This window comes from Thalassophryne amazonica, chromosome 6 (genome assembly GCF_902500255.1).
Source record: "Thalassophryne amazonica chromosome 6, fThaAma1.1, whole genome shotgun sequence".
Lineage (NCBI taxonomy): Eukaryota > Metazoa > Chordata > Actinopteri > Batrachoidiformes > Batrachoididae > Thalassophryne > Thalassophryne amazonica.
Genome location: NC_047108.1, coordinates 16,725,898 through 16,742,418, shown reverse-complemented (window position 1 = coordinate 16,742,418; position 16,521 = coordinate 16,725,898). Strand labels below are relative to the sequence as shown.

Here is a 16,521-nt window from a genome sequence, read left to right as displayed (position 1 = left end):
AAAACACCTCAGGTGTCCTCAGGTAAAACAAAACAAAACAAACAAGCAAAAAACAAACAAACAAAAAAAAAAAAACTCAGGTGTCCTCAGGTAAAAACACCTCAGGTAAAACACTGTGTCCGTGTTTGTGTGTGTGTGTATGTGTGTGCATGCGTGTGTGCTTATCTGCACACTTTGTTTTATTTATCAAAGGCCAGTGTGTTTCTTGTAAGAGGTGCGTGAATAACACATGGACTCTAACACTGATATCTGTCCAACATCTCCAATCCCCCCCCCCCCCCCACCTTGCAGAGGGAGGACAGCGTTTCCGTGGATCATGATGCTCAGCTGGAGGACGAGTTGTGGCGCCGACTTGAGAAAAGCCTCCAGGAGGCGGAGCATGGTTATGTCAGCACTCTCAAACATCAGCCGCCAGCGGAAGTGGCGACGGGGACCATCACAATGCCAGTGGCTTTGGGCGCCCAGGTAGAGGGCGTGGATATACCTGGGAGCAGAATAAACAGAGTGAAGTTAAAACATGACAATACAACCTCATTTAACAGGTTTAACATTTCTCCGACTGTCATCCTGTGTGCACGCCATCAAGGGCTCTGAAGCACAATTTCTTCCCAAATGGATCATATCGAACAGAAACTGTATTTTGACATTTCCTGTTTTGGGTTCTACCCCAAAATTGACATTCCCAAACTGGTTATAACAAAAAAAATATAATCCCCAAACGGTTAACAATGTTCCATGTCAGTTGTGAGACACTGTAAACACGTTAATATGGATGGATGGATGGATGAGATTTACTGTCACTGTCATTACACGAGTGCAACAACAATGAGATTACATCCACACTCCAATTACCACAGAAAAGATACAGAAATTAATCCACAATTATTACTTGTTTACCATAATAATGGCACACATCAGAATTAAGACAACACATACATTTGACATTGTTTATGTGCACTAAACTTGAAACAGTCCGTTTTCCGAATTGAGGTGATGTGAGTGTAGGGAGCCGCAGCAACATGTAGTCGTGCCGCCGCCAGCTTGGGGGGGGAATGGGGACCTACAGCAGCTAAAACTGCGCAGCACCCCGGAGTGGTGTGAGCGGGGGCCGGGATGGGGTCTGGGAGCAAGCTTTCAGTCTCTGTCAATGTGTGAGTGGCAATGAGTCAGTTTCTGTCCGTGTGTGCTGGAGTTGGAGAAGATAAGAAGAATGCAGCCGAATGTTCACCAAGGCCGTAGAAATTCTTCTGGAGGAAACAACGGGGCATTTTCTCCTTCAGAGGCTAATAAGACTGCCATGTTTATGGTTGAGCAGTGAAAAACACCTTTACAGCTCACATGAACAACCAGATCCAATTATGAATATTCCCTGGTCTTAGACATCTTCCTTTGCAAGGTGTGCATTTGCTCCAAGATGCTATCCAATTTGCGTCTGAGTTCAAGGGTTAACGCAGTCTGAGAATGTATCGCCTTGCCCAACTCATTAATCATGACGGACAAGTGAGGGGTCATGGTTCTGGTGGCAGCCGTCTTGCCAATTCTCTGGTAGGTCAGGGCAGCACATAAAGCAATAAGTACCAGCCCTCCTACAATAAAACCAAATATAAATAAATCCTCGATGTCCTCCACAGAGAATGGGACAAAGCATGCAACACACCAAGTCTCCCAGGAGTAAAGAACATAGCCCGCAGGGTAGGTTCCATCTGGGCACGCAGAGTCCCCGGCCCTGATTTCCTTGTTGAAACAAAATGGTGTCAATAGCGTTCAGAGACCAGCTGATCAATTCCATGGTTAATCCAATATAGTTTGAAGAATTCACAGTCTGGTGAAGTAGGGGTCTTGAAGGTTGGAGCAGAGATAGAGGAGAGAGGAGGAGATGCGACCGCCCTCGCCGGAGTCCCAAGCTGTCACATGCCAGACCTGTTGTGGTGCTGTAATGCTCTGATGAAAAGCAGAAGCTAAAGCTTTTCAAAACACTGATTTGAAGAAATGCAACATTTTTAAAGAAGTTCCTCAGCGTTTGTCTGCTCCGGGTGCCTTTCTCACCTGGAACCAGAGAACTCTAGCACTTTGTCCCATCAACAACAAGAAAAATAGTTGTCATGCTCGTTCCACAAACCGTGCATGACGACATCACTCTGTGACAGAGATAATGCGTACAGTCACTCACTGTCACATTAAATAAAAAACACGTGAACGTTGCGTTTGATTCAGTTGAATCATTTTTATTTTCAACAGGTGCTTTTGACAGTGATTGTTTTTTCTTCTGTGGTTTCAGTTTTGTGGATGTCAGGATGAAGCTCTGGGCTGAAACACATTCACTGTGGACTGACTGATGCATGCTCGGAAAGATGATGTCAGACAGTAGTAGTAGAGCAGGACGCTGAGGAGGAGAAATGAAGCTCGCCAGAGGAAAAGTGAGACGACGCGCTCTTCCTCAGCTTCTGCATCCCCAAGCAGATTTTCAGTCAACTGTAAAAATAACTCACACACATCAGTGTCTGACTGTGCTTGTGGGGACTGATAAAATCCATTAAACCCACACAAAACATCACAGCGACACACCGAACACCAATCCAGAATGCTGATCCTGATCCTGATTCTGAAACTGCCAGCGACACACCGAAATCCAAACCAGAACGCTGATCCTGATCCTGAAAATACCAGTGACACACCGAACCCAAACCAGAATACTGATCCTGATCCTGAAACCGCCAGCGACACACCAAACCCCAAACCAGAATGCTGATCCTGATCCTGAAACCGCCAGCGACACACCAAAACCCAAACCAGAACGCTGATCCTGATCCTGAAAATGCCAGCGACACACCGAACCCCAAACCAGAATACTGATCCTGATCCTGAAACCACCAGCGACACACCGAACCCCAAACCAGAACGCTGATTCTGATCCTGAAACTGCCAGTGACACACTGAACCCCAAACCAGAACGCTGATTCTGATCTTGAAACAGCCAGCGATACACCGAACCCCAAACCAGAACGGTGATCCTGATCCTGAAACTGCCAGCGACACACCGAACCCTAAACCAGAACAATGCACCTGGTCCTGAATCCTGATCCTGAAACCAGCAGCGACACACCAAACCCCAAACCAGAATGCTGAACCTGAAACCACCAGCAACACACCAAACCCCAAACCAGAACGCTGATCCTGATCTTGAAATGGCCCGCGACACACCGAACCCCAAACCAGAATACTGATCCTGAAACCACCAGTGACACACCAAACCCCAAACCAGAAGGCTGATCCTGACCCTGAAACGGCAAGCGACACACCGAACCCCAAACCAGAACACCGATCCTGTAGGCCATGGGTGAACATGGTCCTGCGTGCATGCCCCTCCTCCCCACCACAACCCTATAAATTATGGGGCCTCACTATGACATGTGAGCACTTTTATTGACCTGCTCTAGTAACAAGAAAACGTCTGATTATGGCATCTGATATTTTGTCCGCACAACATAAAGACTTACCAAATCATCATCTTTTGGGGCAAATGGGACAAATAAGACACCAAATGAAAGTTGTCCTTATGTAGAATCGACTACATGTTAAATTCTGTACACAGCTTTTTTGTTCAGGTCAGAGGGTTTGCCTTCATACAAACCCCCTAACGAAGGTTGCAGTGACATACTCTCGACCTACTTCATGTGTGGCCTCTTCTGCGACTTGCAGATGTTCTTTGACGGTTTTATATTCAGTAATAGGGCGGTCAAAGACAGTGTAGCAATCCAGTGTTGTCCTATGTCATAGTGAGGCCCACTATTTTTACTGTTACCAGTTATTGTTGTAACTGGGGGGGGTCAGCATCGTACAGGCCCATAGCCTATTAAAACCACACACACACACACACACACACACACACACACACACACACACACACACACACACACACACACACACACACACACACACACACACACACACACACACACACACACACGCAGAGGCAGGAAATATGTAGCTCTGCAAATAATCTGCTTGCCAAGCACCACTTCATTCAATCCCAGTCTCTCTCTCTCTCTCTCTCTCTCTCTCTCTCTCCTTACCTGTTTTCTTTGTTCATAATCTTTTCTATTCTCTGCCCATGATAATTTCTTCTTGCAGTTTTTCTCACTTTTCTCCACAGTCATTCATATTCCACGCATGAAGGAGGATTTGAATGGCACGTGAAAAATCCGAGCCGCTCTCGAATGCCACGTAAAGAAGTCGGCACAACCATTCGACCACAGCACATGTACTCCACATTTGCGTTGCGCTCATGCAAGAAACCCAATCAAACAGCGGCCAAGATGAGGTTGTACTGTTATCTGACCATGGTCGCAACATTTGTCCAACATGTCATATACAGGACGGACCAGTCGGACCGCGGTCAAGGGGCTGCACGCAATGATCAGCTACGCCAAACCCTGGCCGAATGTCACGATTGTGCCAGCCTTCACACCAGCACTGAAAAAATGTGGGCCCATCGCGCGGCCAGCATGAATGTAGTGCCCAGGACACCACTGTCGAGGTGGTCAAAGTGGTGACGGCTCAGTGGGCGATCAGTGTGTCGTGTCTGGTCCCAAGCATCATGAATGGCATGCAAGTGTGTTGTGTTCCCCCCCGAGCACAACAAATGGTGTGTGAGTGTGTCGTGTCCTGCCCGAGCACCACGAACGGAGTGCGAGTGTGTCGTGTCCCTTCCGACTACCATGAATGACATGTGAGTGTGGCGTGTTCCTCCGAGCACCACAGATGGCGTGCATGTGTGTTGTGTTCCTGCCCAAGCACCACATATAGTGTGCGAGTGTGGTGTTCCTCCGAGCACCACAAATGGTGTGCGAATGTGTCATATCCCCGCGAGCACCACGAATGTAGTGCGAGTGTGTCATGTTGCCCCTGAGCACCACAAATGGTGTGTGAGTGTTGTGTCCCCCCTGAGCACCACAAATGACATGCATCTGTGTCGTGTTTCCCACTGAGCACCATAAATGACGTGTGAGTGTGTCGTGTTCCCCCCCCCAAGCACCTGGAATGGTGTGGGAGTGTGTCATGCCCCTCTGAGCACCACAAATGGCGTGCGAGTGTGTTGTGTTCCCCCCCGACCACCATGAATGGTGTGCGGGTGTGTCCTGTTCCCCCCAAGCACAATGCGAGTGTGTTGTGTTATGGTACAAGAACCACAAATGGCGTGCGAGTGTATCGTGTTCCATCTGAGCACCACAAAAGGTGTGCGAGTGTGTCGTGTTCCACCCGAGCACCATGAATGGCATCCAAGTGTGTTGTGCCTCCCCAAGCACCATGAATGACGTGCAAGTGTGTCATGGGTCCCCCCCGAGCACCAGAAATGGTATGTGAGTGTTTCGTGTCCCACCAAGCACCACGAATGGTGTGCGAGTGTGTCGTCTTTCCCCCCGAGCACCACAAATGGTGTGCGAGTGTGTTGTTTTCCCCCCAAGCACCACGAATGACATGTGAGTGTGCTGTTTCCCCTTGAGCACCATGAATGTGCAAGTGTGTTGTGTTCCACCCCTCCCCCGAGCACCAATAATGTTGTGTGAGTGTGTCATGTGTCCCCGAGCACCACGAATGGTGTGCGACTGTGTTGTCTTTCCCCCGAGCATGACAAATGGTGTGTGAGTGTCGTGTTCCCCCTGAAGCACCATGAATAGCATGCGAGTGTGTCGTGTCCCCCCATGCCCTATGAATGGCGTGAGAGTGTGTTGTGTTCCCCCCTCGAACACCACTAATGGTGTGCAAGTGTGTTGTGTTCCCCCCGAGCACCACAAATGACATGCAAGTGTGTCGTGTTTCTCCCCGATCACCCCAAATTGTGTGAGAGTGTGTCGTGTTCCCTCACAAGCACCATGAATAGCATGCGAGTGTGTCGTGTTTCCCCCCGAGCACCAAAAATGTTGTGCGCGTGTGTCATGTTCCGCCAAAAGAACCATTAATGGCATGCGAGTGTGTTGTGTTCCCCCCGAGCACCACAAATGGTGTGCGCGTGTCGTGTTCCACCAAAAGAACCATTAATGGCATGCGAGTGTGTCGTGTTCCTCCCTGAGCACCACAAATGGTGTGCGAGTGTGTCGTGTTCCTCCCTGAGCACCACAAATGGTGTGCAAGTGTGTCAAGTTCCTCCCTGAGCACCACAAATGGTGTGCGAGTGTGTCAAGTTCCTCCCTGAGCACCACAAATGGTGTGCGAGTGTGTCGTGCCCCCCCCCCCCCCCCCCCGGGCACCACAAATGGTGTACGAGTGTGTCATGTTTGGGTTCAGGTGGAGCCAGGTGAGGGGCAATGAATGTCCTGTTTTGGGTCATATGGGCATCTTTTAACACGCAGAGTGACCATAAAATGAAATCAAACAGACAGTTCAATCAAGCCGGGGCAGATCCTGGATTTTGTAAGGGGGGGCTGGATTTGCAAACACGTAAGAATGAGGGGTGAATTTTTAGATGCCATTTCCTGCATTTTGGCTCATATTTTAACCACAAAATACACCACAGCGAAAAACTTTACAACCTGTTTTTGTACAACAGTCTTGAATGTGATGTTATGATGACAAGTAACAGAGAACATCTGAAATGTCTGTGGCTACAAAAGTCAACACTTCTGCTTCAAAATAGAGGATTCAGAGACAACATTCAGCAGGGATTTTAATTTTTTTGTCCATGAAGAGTGTGGAGGGGGGGTTTCCTCCCCCCCACGCCGCCCCCTGATTTTCCCCTGGATCATGCTTCTCATGAAGCCTTGTTGCTAATCGCAGGGTGGCTACGAGAGGCCAGTGTTGCTTGTTTAATGAAGGAAAGCAATTTCTGTCCCGAAGGACCAGTAACTTGTGGAACTGTTTGACCCAGAAAACATAGGTTAAGGTCAACACCCTGTAAAGTCATGTGAGAGTGTTTTGAGATGAAGCAGTGGTGGGCGCAGTTCCGATAATCCGATAACAGATAATTATCGAAGATAATGTTTTCATTATCAGATTATCTTTTTAGATAACTTTAAAAACCATTATTGGACAAAAATTTTTGTCCAATAACTTTTAGACCGATAACATAGTAAAAAACTGAATGGCAGCAAACATCTTTAAAATCAGTTGAGCACCTACCTGTTAAAAGTTTCCTAACAGATGTATAGTTCTACCCTCTGCAAACAGAAGAGAGCTGCTTCCAGGAGAAACCACTGTATCCTCGAGAACTGGGGGGACGGACGGACGGACGGACGCACACACACACACACACACACAAATCATTTCCTTTAACACCATACTGATATGCTGGCAATATTACCCAAGTCATCCAGAGGCATACATTTTTAACTTATGGTTCAAATTTTAACAAAACTAATTTTGAACAAGTTATTTAAAATTACTGTCATGTCTGAAGTTTTATAAAGTGAAAATATCAGATATACGTTTGAGTTTCATGTGCTAATTTTTAAGGTTTTAGTGAGCACATGCTGTGCCCAGCAGTGCATTATGGGTAGGATAGGGTAATCTCAGTACGTTCACGACAGGACAAATGCATTTCAGACACTCAGGCTCCACAGACAACAGCATTAAACTCTAGTGCCTAAAACTCTCCTGAATATATTCTCCGGGTTTATAGACGTTATTGTATTTGCGTTTGTTAAATTCCATGCATCTTAAATGTAGCAGACACAGATTATCTGGAATTTTGTTTTGGCAAGTTTTCAAGGCCTCTACTGCCATCTACTGGCCAGTAGTGTTCATGGCAGTTCATGGCAGTATTCATCCTGAAGCTGAGCCGACACTGTATGATATTTTTAATCACAAGTTAAGTTTTTTCAAACTTAATTTACAAAAACTCTCGATGGGAGACATCAAAGTTTAAAAACAAAACAAAACAACAAAAAACATTACAAGACAGGTCTGCTGTGTTTGCACATGCACAGTGACAGAGGTTGGATGCTTGTAGCTCTTCAGCACCAGGATACCCTCACGACGGCCGACCAGAATAATATCAAACAGGTTTGATTTTCATTCGACCATACGATCGGTGATTAGGAGGTGGTCATGAGATGTTAAACGCAGCTTGTTACTCCATGTACACTACATGATGCAGGATGCGCGATTAACCTGAAACTCGGTCCAAAAAATTCTCGCACGAATGAAAAATCATCTGAAAAAGGGCCAAAACTCGCACAGTGTAAAGCCAACATTTATGTGGCAAGACAATATTGAGTGCACGTTTTACAACATCATCAAATGTGCACACGGCACTAATAAAACGTGCACACATTCTCTCCACATGCAAAACATTTTACGATGACACTTCCAGGGCTCTGTAAAAACGCCTGTTTTTACAAATAAAAAAATGGAATATTTTACAAAAGCACATTTATCTGTAAACACCAACACACGACACGTCACATTAACGTGTTGGTTTACATAATGAATGACTGAACCAATGAGTGTTTACCAGAGGCACTTTTACCCAGAATCCTTTGCGATCTGTCTGTGTTTGTTACAAAACTTCAGAATTAGTGCATTATTCAACATTAAAAGATATATGTTATATTTTAACTTTGTACAAATGACAGAATTGACATTAATGGAGTTATTCTATCAGTATTCATTTTATTTATACACCAAACCATAACTCAGCACTTTATTTTCCAAGACGTCCGCCTGATCAGAGAATTGTGATTGGGTAAAGGGCTGGCTTTGTAGTTGCTCTCACCTTGTGTCTGTGCTGTAAGGTGTGTGGTAAACAAGAGTTTCCAGCAGGGGGCAGCATGTTAAAAAAATGGAAGTGTTGGCTCATTTTTGGGTCTTTTTGTCGTGGTGTTAAAACTCAAATTCAGCTTGTTAGTAGTTGCAAATGTACCAGAAACAATACTGGAATTTATCTGTTATCTGTAACTTCCGATACATTTTTGGGTGGTTTATCGGTTTAACTTTATCAAAGATAACTTTTCAGTTATCTGATTATCTGTTATCGAAGTTAATTTTTTGGTTGTCTGTGCCCACCACTGAGATGAAGTTATATCCTGTAAATCTTGGGCCTATAATAATTTGGCTTTCAGTAGTGATGCAGCAAATGTGTATTTTTGCATTTACCTGATATTTATAAAATTTACTTTGGGTCACCACAATCGATCTGGGATCTGGGGCCTTAACACTGTATGCTCCTGATGCAACTCCAGCTCTACATGGTGAAACCTGTTCACTGCTCCTGGTGTTCCCAAGCAATCTCTCAGCTAAGTGCTCATCAGAACCTACTCTGCTTCACTTTTGAGATCTGCTGGGATCATCAGACTGTTTATACTGTGGCATGCAACAGAAATAAAGTATTGTATTTGCTTGATTATAAATCAGTTTTTTTCACTACTTTGGGAGAACCTGTCACTTACATTCTGGTGTGACTTATGCAATGAAAACTTGTTTTTTGCTTTAATAATAAGTATAAGAATAGTGATAATAATGAATAACTTTAATAGGTCTTTCCCAGAAACCAACACATCAAACAAAAGATACTCCAATAATAAATGCATACTACAACAATGCACAAATTACAGAGATGATAAAAAATATCAAATGGACTCATGTTTGTATTGTAGTGTTTCCAACGGTATGAGTCAACAATCCAACTTCATCTGCATGTTGTCCATCACATTTATTTGCCAATCTTGCTTATTTTTGGAATTTGAAAGTCCTTTTGGTACATGCCAGAAGCTGAGGATTTCCTGCATTCATCTGCTGTTCCCTTCTGCATCTGTGTTCATGTGACAATTTCTGTATCAGATAATGTCCAATATTTCATATGTTTATTTGTCCATCTAGATTATTTTGGAGTTTAAAAGCCCTTATGTTAAGTAACAGCAAATAATGTAATGTGCAAATGTGCTACACTGAGTTCCTGTCCATTTCCTGTCAGGGAAATGCTGTGTTAAAAAGCGAATTCCACATACAGCAAAAAAATGTGTAACTTTTACTTTGTAAAATACAATACTCAAAGAAAAGGAAAAAAAAACTGATCATCACGTCAGGATTCATGGGGATCAGCTGAATAATGTTTTGAGTCATCATTTTCCTGCTGGAAAAAAAAAACAAAAACAAATGGAGGAAAACATAACCTCGTGATGAACACGTGGCTGTACATGAGCAAGTGTAGTTGTGGTTTTTTACAGTCGATTTGTGTTAGTGATTTTCTCATCATTACCGTTCTTCTTGTTGATCAGCAGCTGCTCCCTCAGGACACAATAAACAACAAATAATCAGAGCTGAGGGTCAGCACTAATTAAGATATGCGCAGAAACAAACGTTAGCAGACAGCAGGAAACGATCCTCATAAATCCCTCCATCATGTCCAATCTGTTAACTTCATACGTGCAGCTCACAGGGCTAATCGTGTGTCTGAAGGCTTTGTGATGTCATAAGTCAGCACCTCAAAAACAGTGACATCACAGACGGCTGGCCGTCACTGCAGAGCATCTGTCTGCTGAAAAAGAGTGTGACAGGAGAGCAAGGGAAAAGAAAGAAGTGTTTATTAATTACTCGTCCCTGCAGTTGATCAAAGGCTGACACGCCCCCTCGGCAGTCTTGATGCTGACAAACAGCAAACCTTTAACGAGCCACTGATCTGGTAACGAGAAGGAGGGAGCAGGGGAGAGAGAGCGCTCTTAACCTTCATGCCACTCATTTGAAGAGACTCTGAACCTGCTCATTATCACACCAGCAATCAGCACATTTATTGTAATGAAGCAGGCAGCGCCGGGACTCAAGTCTGATTGGCTGAGTCAAAACCAAACAGTGAGCCACACGGTATTCTTTTGCCAGCAGTGTCTTGATCTGTCAGGTGGGTTTCTATTGGGCTTTGTGACATCATAATGATTTGCTTTATGCCCATTCTGTTGCTGGACCATGTGTTCGTCAGGATCACACAGGAGGAGCTACAACATAAACTGCTCCGCCTCCAACTTAGTGTTAAGAAATTCATGATAACATGATAAAAGATGACATGATGGTAGCAGTGGGTTAAAAACAAAAAACAGTGTAATGGAAACCGATGAAGAAATACTGTTCCTCAACCAAGACAGTCCCACAACATCCAGAGACTTAAGGCACTCCGGACGGATTTCATCCACCCCGTGAGCCTTGTCACCAAGGAGCTTTCTGACCACCTCGGTGACTTCGGCCTGGGTGATGGATGAGTCCGCCTCTGAGTCCCCAGTCTCTGCTTGCTCTTCAGAAGACATGACGATGGGATTGAGGAGATCCTCGAAGTATTCCTTCCACCGGCTGACAACATCCCCAGTCAGGGTCAACAGCTCCCCACCCGCACTGTAGACAGTGTTGGTGGAGAGCTGCTTCCGCCTCCAGAGGCGTCGGACGGTTTGCCAGAATTTCTTCAAGGCCAACCAATAGTCCTCCTCCATGGCCTTCCAGAACTCCTCCCAGACCCGAGTTTGTGCCTCTGTGACCGCACAAGCTGCAGCACACTTGGCCTGCCGGTACCTGTCAGCTGCCTCCAGAGTCCCACCCGCCAACAAAGACAAGTAGGACTCCTTCTTCAATCAATCAATCAATCAATCAATTTTTTTATATAGCGCCAAATCACAACAAACAGTTGCCCCAAGGCGCTTTATATTGTAAGGCAAGGCCATACAATAATTATGTAAAACCCCAACGGTCAAAACGACCCCCTGTGAGCAAGCACTTGGCTACAGTGGGAAGGAAAAACTCCCTTTTAACAGGAAGAAACCTCCAGCAGAACCAGGCTCAGGGAGGGGCAGTCTTCTGCTGGGACTGGTTGGGGCTGAGGGAGAAAATCAGGAAAAAGACATGCTGTGGAGGGGAGCAGAGATCAATCACTAATGATTAAATGCAGAGTGGTGCATACAGAGCAAAAAGAGAAAGAAACAGTGCATCATGGGAACCCCCCAGCAGTCTACGTCTATAGCAGCATAACTAAGGGATGGTTCAGGGTCACCTGATCCAGCCCTAACTATAAGCTTTAGCAAAAAGGAAAGTTTTAAGCCTAATCTTAAAAGTAGAGAGGGTGTCTGTCTCCCTGATCTGAATTGGGAGCTGGTTCCACAGGAGAGGAGCCTGAAAGCTGAAGGCTCTGCCTCCCATTCTACTCTTACAAACCCTAGGAACTACAAGTAAGCCTGCAGTCTGAGAGTGAAGCGCTCTATTGGGGTGATATGGTACTACGAGGTCCCTAAGATAAGATGGGACCTGATTATTCAAAACCTTATAAGTAAGAAGAAGAATTTTAAATTCTATTCTAGAATTAACAGGAAGCCAATGAAGAGAGGCCAATATGGGTGAGAAATGCTCTCTCCTTCTAGTCCCCGTTAGTACTCTAGCTGCAGCATTTTGAATTAACTGAAGGCTTTTTAGGGAACTTTTAGGACAACCTGATAATAATGAATTACAATAGTCCAACCTAGAGGAAATAAATGCATGAATTAGTTTTTCAGCATCACTCTGAGACAAGACCTTTCTGATTTTAGAGATATTGCGTAAATGCAAAAAAGCAGTCCTACATATTTGTTTAATATGCGCTTTGAATGACATATCCTGATCAAAAATGACTCCAAGATTTCTCACAGTATTACTAGAGGTCAGGGTAATGCCATCCAGAGTAAGGATCTGGTTAGACACCATGTTTCTAAGATTTGTGGGGCCAAGTACAATAACTTCAGTTTTATCTGAGTTTAAAAGCAGGAAATTAGAGGTCATCCATGTCTTTATGTCTGTAAGACAATCCTGCAGTTTAGCTAATTGGTGTGTGTCCTCTGGCTTCATGGATAGATAAAGCTGGGTATCATCTGCGTAACAATGAAAATTTAAGCAATACCGTCTAATAATACTGCCTAAGGGAAGCATGTATAAAGTGAATAAAATTGGTCCTAGCACAGAACCTTGTGGAACTCCATAATTAACTTTAGTCTGTGAAGAAGATTCCCCATTTACATGAACAAATTGTAATCTATTAGACAAATATGATTCAAACCACCGCAGTGCAGTGCCTTTAATACCTATGGCATGCTCTAATCTCTGTAACAAAATTTTATGGTCAACAGTATCAAAAGCAGCACTGAGGTCTAACAGAACAAGCACAGAGATGAGTCCACTGTCCAAGGCCATAAGAAGATCATTTGTAACCTTCACTAATGCTGTTTCTGTACTATGATGAATTCTAAAACCTGACTGAAACTCTTCAAATAGACCATTCCTCTGCAGATGATCAGTTAGCTGTTTTACAACTACCCTTTCAAGAATTTTTGAGAGAAAAGGAAGGTTGGAGATTGGCCTATAATTAGCTAAGATAGCTGGGTCAAGTGATGGCTTTTTAAGTAATGGTTTAATTACTGCCACCTTAAAAGCCTGTGGTACATAGCCAACTAACAAAGATAGATTGATCATATTTAAGATCGAAGCATTAAATAATGGTAGGGCTTCCTTGAGCAGCCTGATAGGAATGGTGTCTAATAAACATGTTGATGGTTTGGATGAAGTAACTAATGAAAATAACTCAGACAGAACAATCGGAGAGAAAGAGTCTAACCAAATACCGGCATCACTGAAAGCAGCCAAAGATAACGATACGTCTTTGGGATGGTTATGAGTCATTTTTTCTCTAATAGTTAAAATTTGTTAGCAAAGAAGTCATGAAGTCATTACTAGTTAAAGTTAATGGAATTAACGGGATGCCGTCAATTCAGCTTGACGGCATCCCTTACTTCCGGCATCCACCACCGGGTTTGGGGACTGCCGCCGCGACAGGCACCAGAGACCCTGCGACCACAGCTATGAGCGACCGCATCGACAATGGAGGTGGAGAACATGGTCCACTTGGAATCCATGTCTCCAACCTCCCCCGGGATCTGGGAAAAGCTCTCCCGGAGGTGGGATTTGAAGACCTCGCTGACAGAGGGTTCTCCCAGTCATTCCCAGCAGACCCTCATGATATGTTTGGGCCTGCCAGGTCTGACCAGCTTCCTCTCCTTCCAGCAGATCCAACTCACCACCAGGTGGTGATCGGTCAACCGCTCAGCCCCTCTCTTCACCCAAGTATCCGAGACACGTGGCCGAAGGTCAGATGATACGACTACAAAGTCAATCATTGACCTCCGGCTCAGGGTTTCCTGGTGCCACGTGCACTTATGGACACCCTTGTGCTCAAACATGGTGTTTGTGATGGACAAACTGTGACTAGCATAGAAGTCGAACAACTGAACATCACTCTCTCAGATCAGGGATGCCGTGCTTCCCGATCACCCCCTCCAGGTCTCACTGTAGCTGCCCATGTGGGCACTGAAGTCCCCCAGGAGAACAATGGAGTCCCCAGTCAGAGCACTATCTAGTACCTCTCCCAGGGACTCCAAGAAGGTCGGGTACTCTGCACTGCCGCTCGGCCCGTAGGCCGAGACAACAGTGAGAAACCTGTCCCCGACCCGAAGGCATAGGGACGCAACCCTCTCGTTCACTGGGATGAACTCCAACACTTGGCGACTGAGCTGGGGAGTAATGAGCAATGCTACCCCTGCCCACCGCCTCTCCCCATGGGTAACGGCAGAAAAGTGGAGCGCCCAGCCCCTCTCCAGGAGTTGGGTACCAGAGCCCAAGCTATGCGTGGAGGTGAGCCCGACTATCTCTAGTCAGTACCTCTCAACCTCCCTCACAAGCTCAGGCTCCTTCCCCGCCAGTGAGATAACATTCCATGTCCAAACAGCCAGAGGCTGTGAGTGCAGACCAGGCCACCAGGCCAACAGCCCTCGACCGCCACCCAGTCCTCTCTGCACCCGACTCCCATGGCCCCCTCTGCAGGTGGTGAACCCACAGGAGGGCAGGCCCACGTCGCTTTTTCGGGCTGGGCCTGGCCAGGCCACGTGGGCTAAGGCCTGACCACCAGGCACTCGTGTGTGAGCCCCACCCCCAGGCCTGGAGTGGGGCCCTGGCTCCGCCGTACCGGGCGACGTCTTGGTCCTTGATTTCATACTGGTCATGGGAGCTTCTGAACTGCCCTTAGTCTGACCCGTCCCCTAGGACCTGTTTGCCATGGGAGACCCTACCAGTGGCACAAAGCCCCTGACAACATAGCTCCTAGGATCAATTATCCGGGTACGCAAACTCCCCCATCAAACTCCCCCAGCTGTTTGTACCTGTGTCAACTGACAGACGCAGCCAGAAGAAATCTGGGTTCTCAGCCACAACTTTGTGATGTCATAAAGGGAGGATCAGCTCATACCTGAATCAAGAATAATCTCTCTGCAAAACCTGTCTCCCCAGACACTGTACTGATGGCTAATGGCATCATTAGTGTGTCTTAATTGAGAGAGTGGTGGCATGACGAGTGAAAAAAAAAATGGTCATGTGACTCATGCTGCCATTTTGGGTTCAAAATAGCGTTCGCTGTTAATCTGTCTGCATGTAAATCCAGCTATTTTATTTATTTATTCACTGCAAATGCTGGGTTGTTGTGCATTTGGAGCAGTGGTGGGCACAGCTAACCAAAACGTTTTCTTCGATAACAGCTAATCAGTTAACTGAAAAGTTATCTTTTACAAAGCTAAACCGATAAACTACCCAAAAATTTATTGGAAGCTACAGCTAAGCGATAACTTTCATTATTGTCTCCGGTACACTTGCAACAACTACGAACAAGCTGATGTTGAGTTTTAACACCACAATCGCTTCTGATAGCATCAAAGGCAACCACAGACCCAAATGCCATTTTATTCATATGTAAAAAAAAAGAAGCTATTTGCAAAAGCCAAAAGTCAAGTTGTGATGAGACAACTGTCTGATATAACCGAGGTCAAAATGCATAGAACACTGCCATCTACTGGTGCCCAGATGCTCAGACCCTTACCTTACTTATAATCCTTCGTGTCCCAGTTTTTGTTTTTGTTTTTTGTTGTTTTCATGCGCCAGAGAGTTGCTATGGTTTAAACAGAATCCACAACAACAATTGTAAATAAACATTATACAACCAAAATGTACATTTTTATTTCTTTAGCTGCTGCAAGAGGCTGCAACAATTCTCAGGCAAGCAAAGGATTATGAGGCATCTCAATACTTAGGGCGAATACTGCCATGAACACTACTGGCCAGTAGATGGCAGTAGAGAATGTGAAAACTTGCCAAAATAAATATTCCAAGTAATCCGTGTGCTATGATTAATCTGCGTGGAATTTAATAAACACAAACCAAATTTCAGACATCTTATGTATATTACAAAGATGACAAACAGGTGTAGGACAATAAGCAGGATGTTATAGAGCAAACAGGAATCGATTGCAACTCACAGTGATTCCAATTGAAAATAATGGAGAAGCAACCTGAGCTTCTTCTGGCATTTTTACATAAAACAAACACAATAACATCTATAAACCCGGAGAATATACGAGGTCTGTCAATAAAGTATAGGTCCTTTTATTTTTTTCAAAAACTATATGGATTTCATTCATATGTTTTTACGTCAGACATGCTTGAACCCTCGTGCGCATGCGTGAGTTTTTCCACGCCTGTCGGTGA

The 16,521-nt window shown here is 45.1% G+C and overlaps 1 protein-coding gene across 1 annotated transcript in view; it reads right to left on the bottom strand.

Moving 5' to 3' along the window:
• The window catches only part of LOC117511884 (XK-related protein 7-like), a 139,576-nt gene that overhangs the window by 6,829 nt on the left and 116,226 nt on the right, over positions 1-16,521 (bottom strand). The window contains exon 2 of the mRNA XM_034171804.1: positions 285-484. Coding sequence (XP_034027695.1) covers positions 285-484 — 200 coding nt within the window. The remainder of the gene's footprint in view (positions 1-284; positions 485-16,521) is intronic.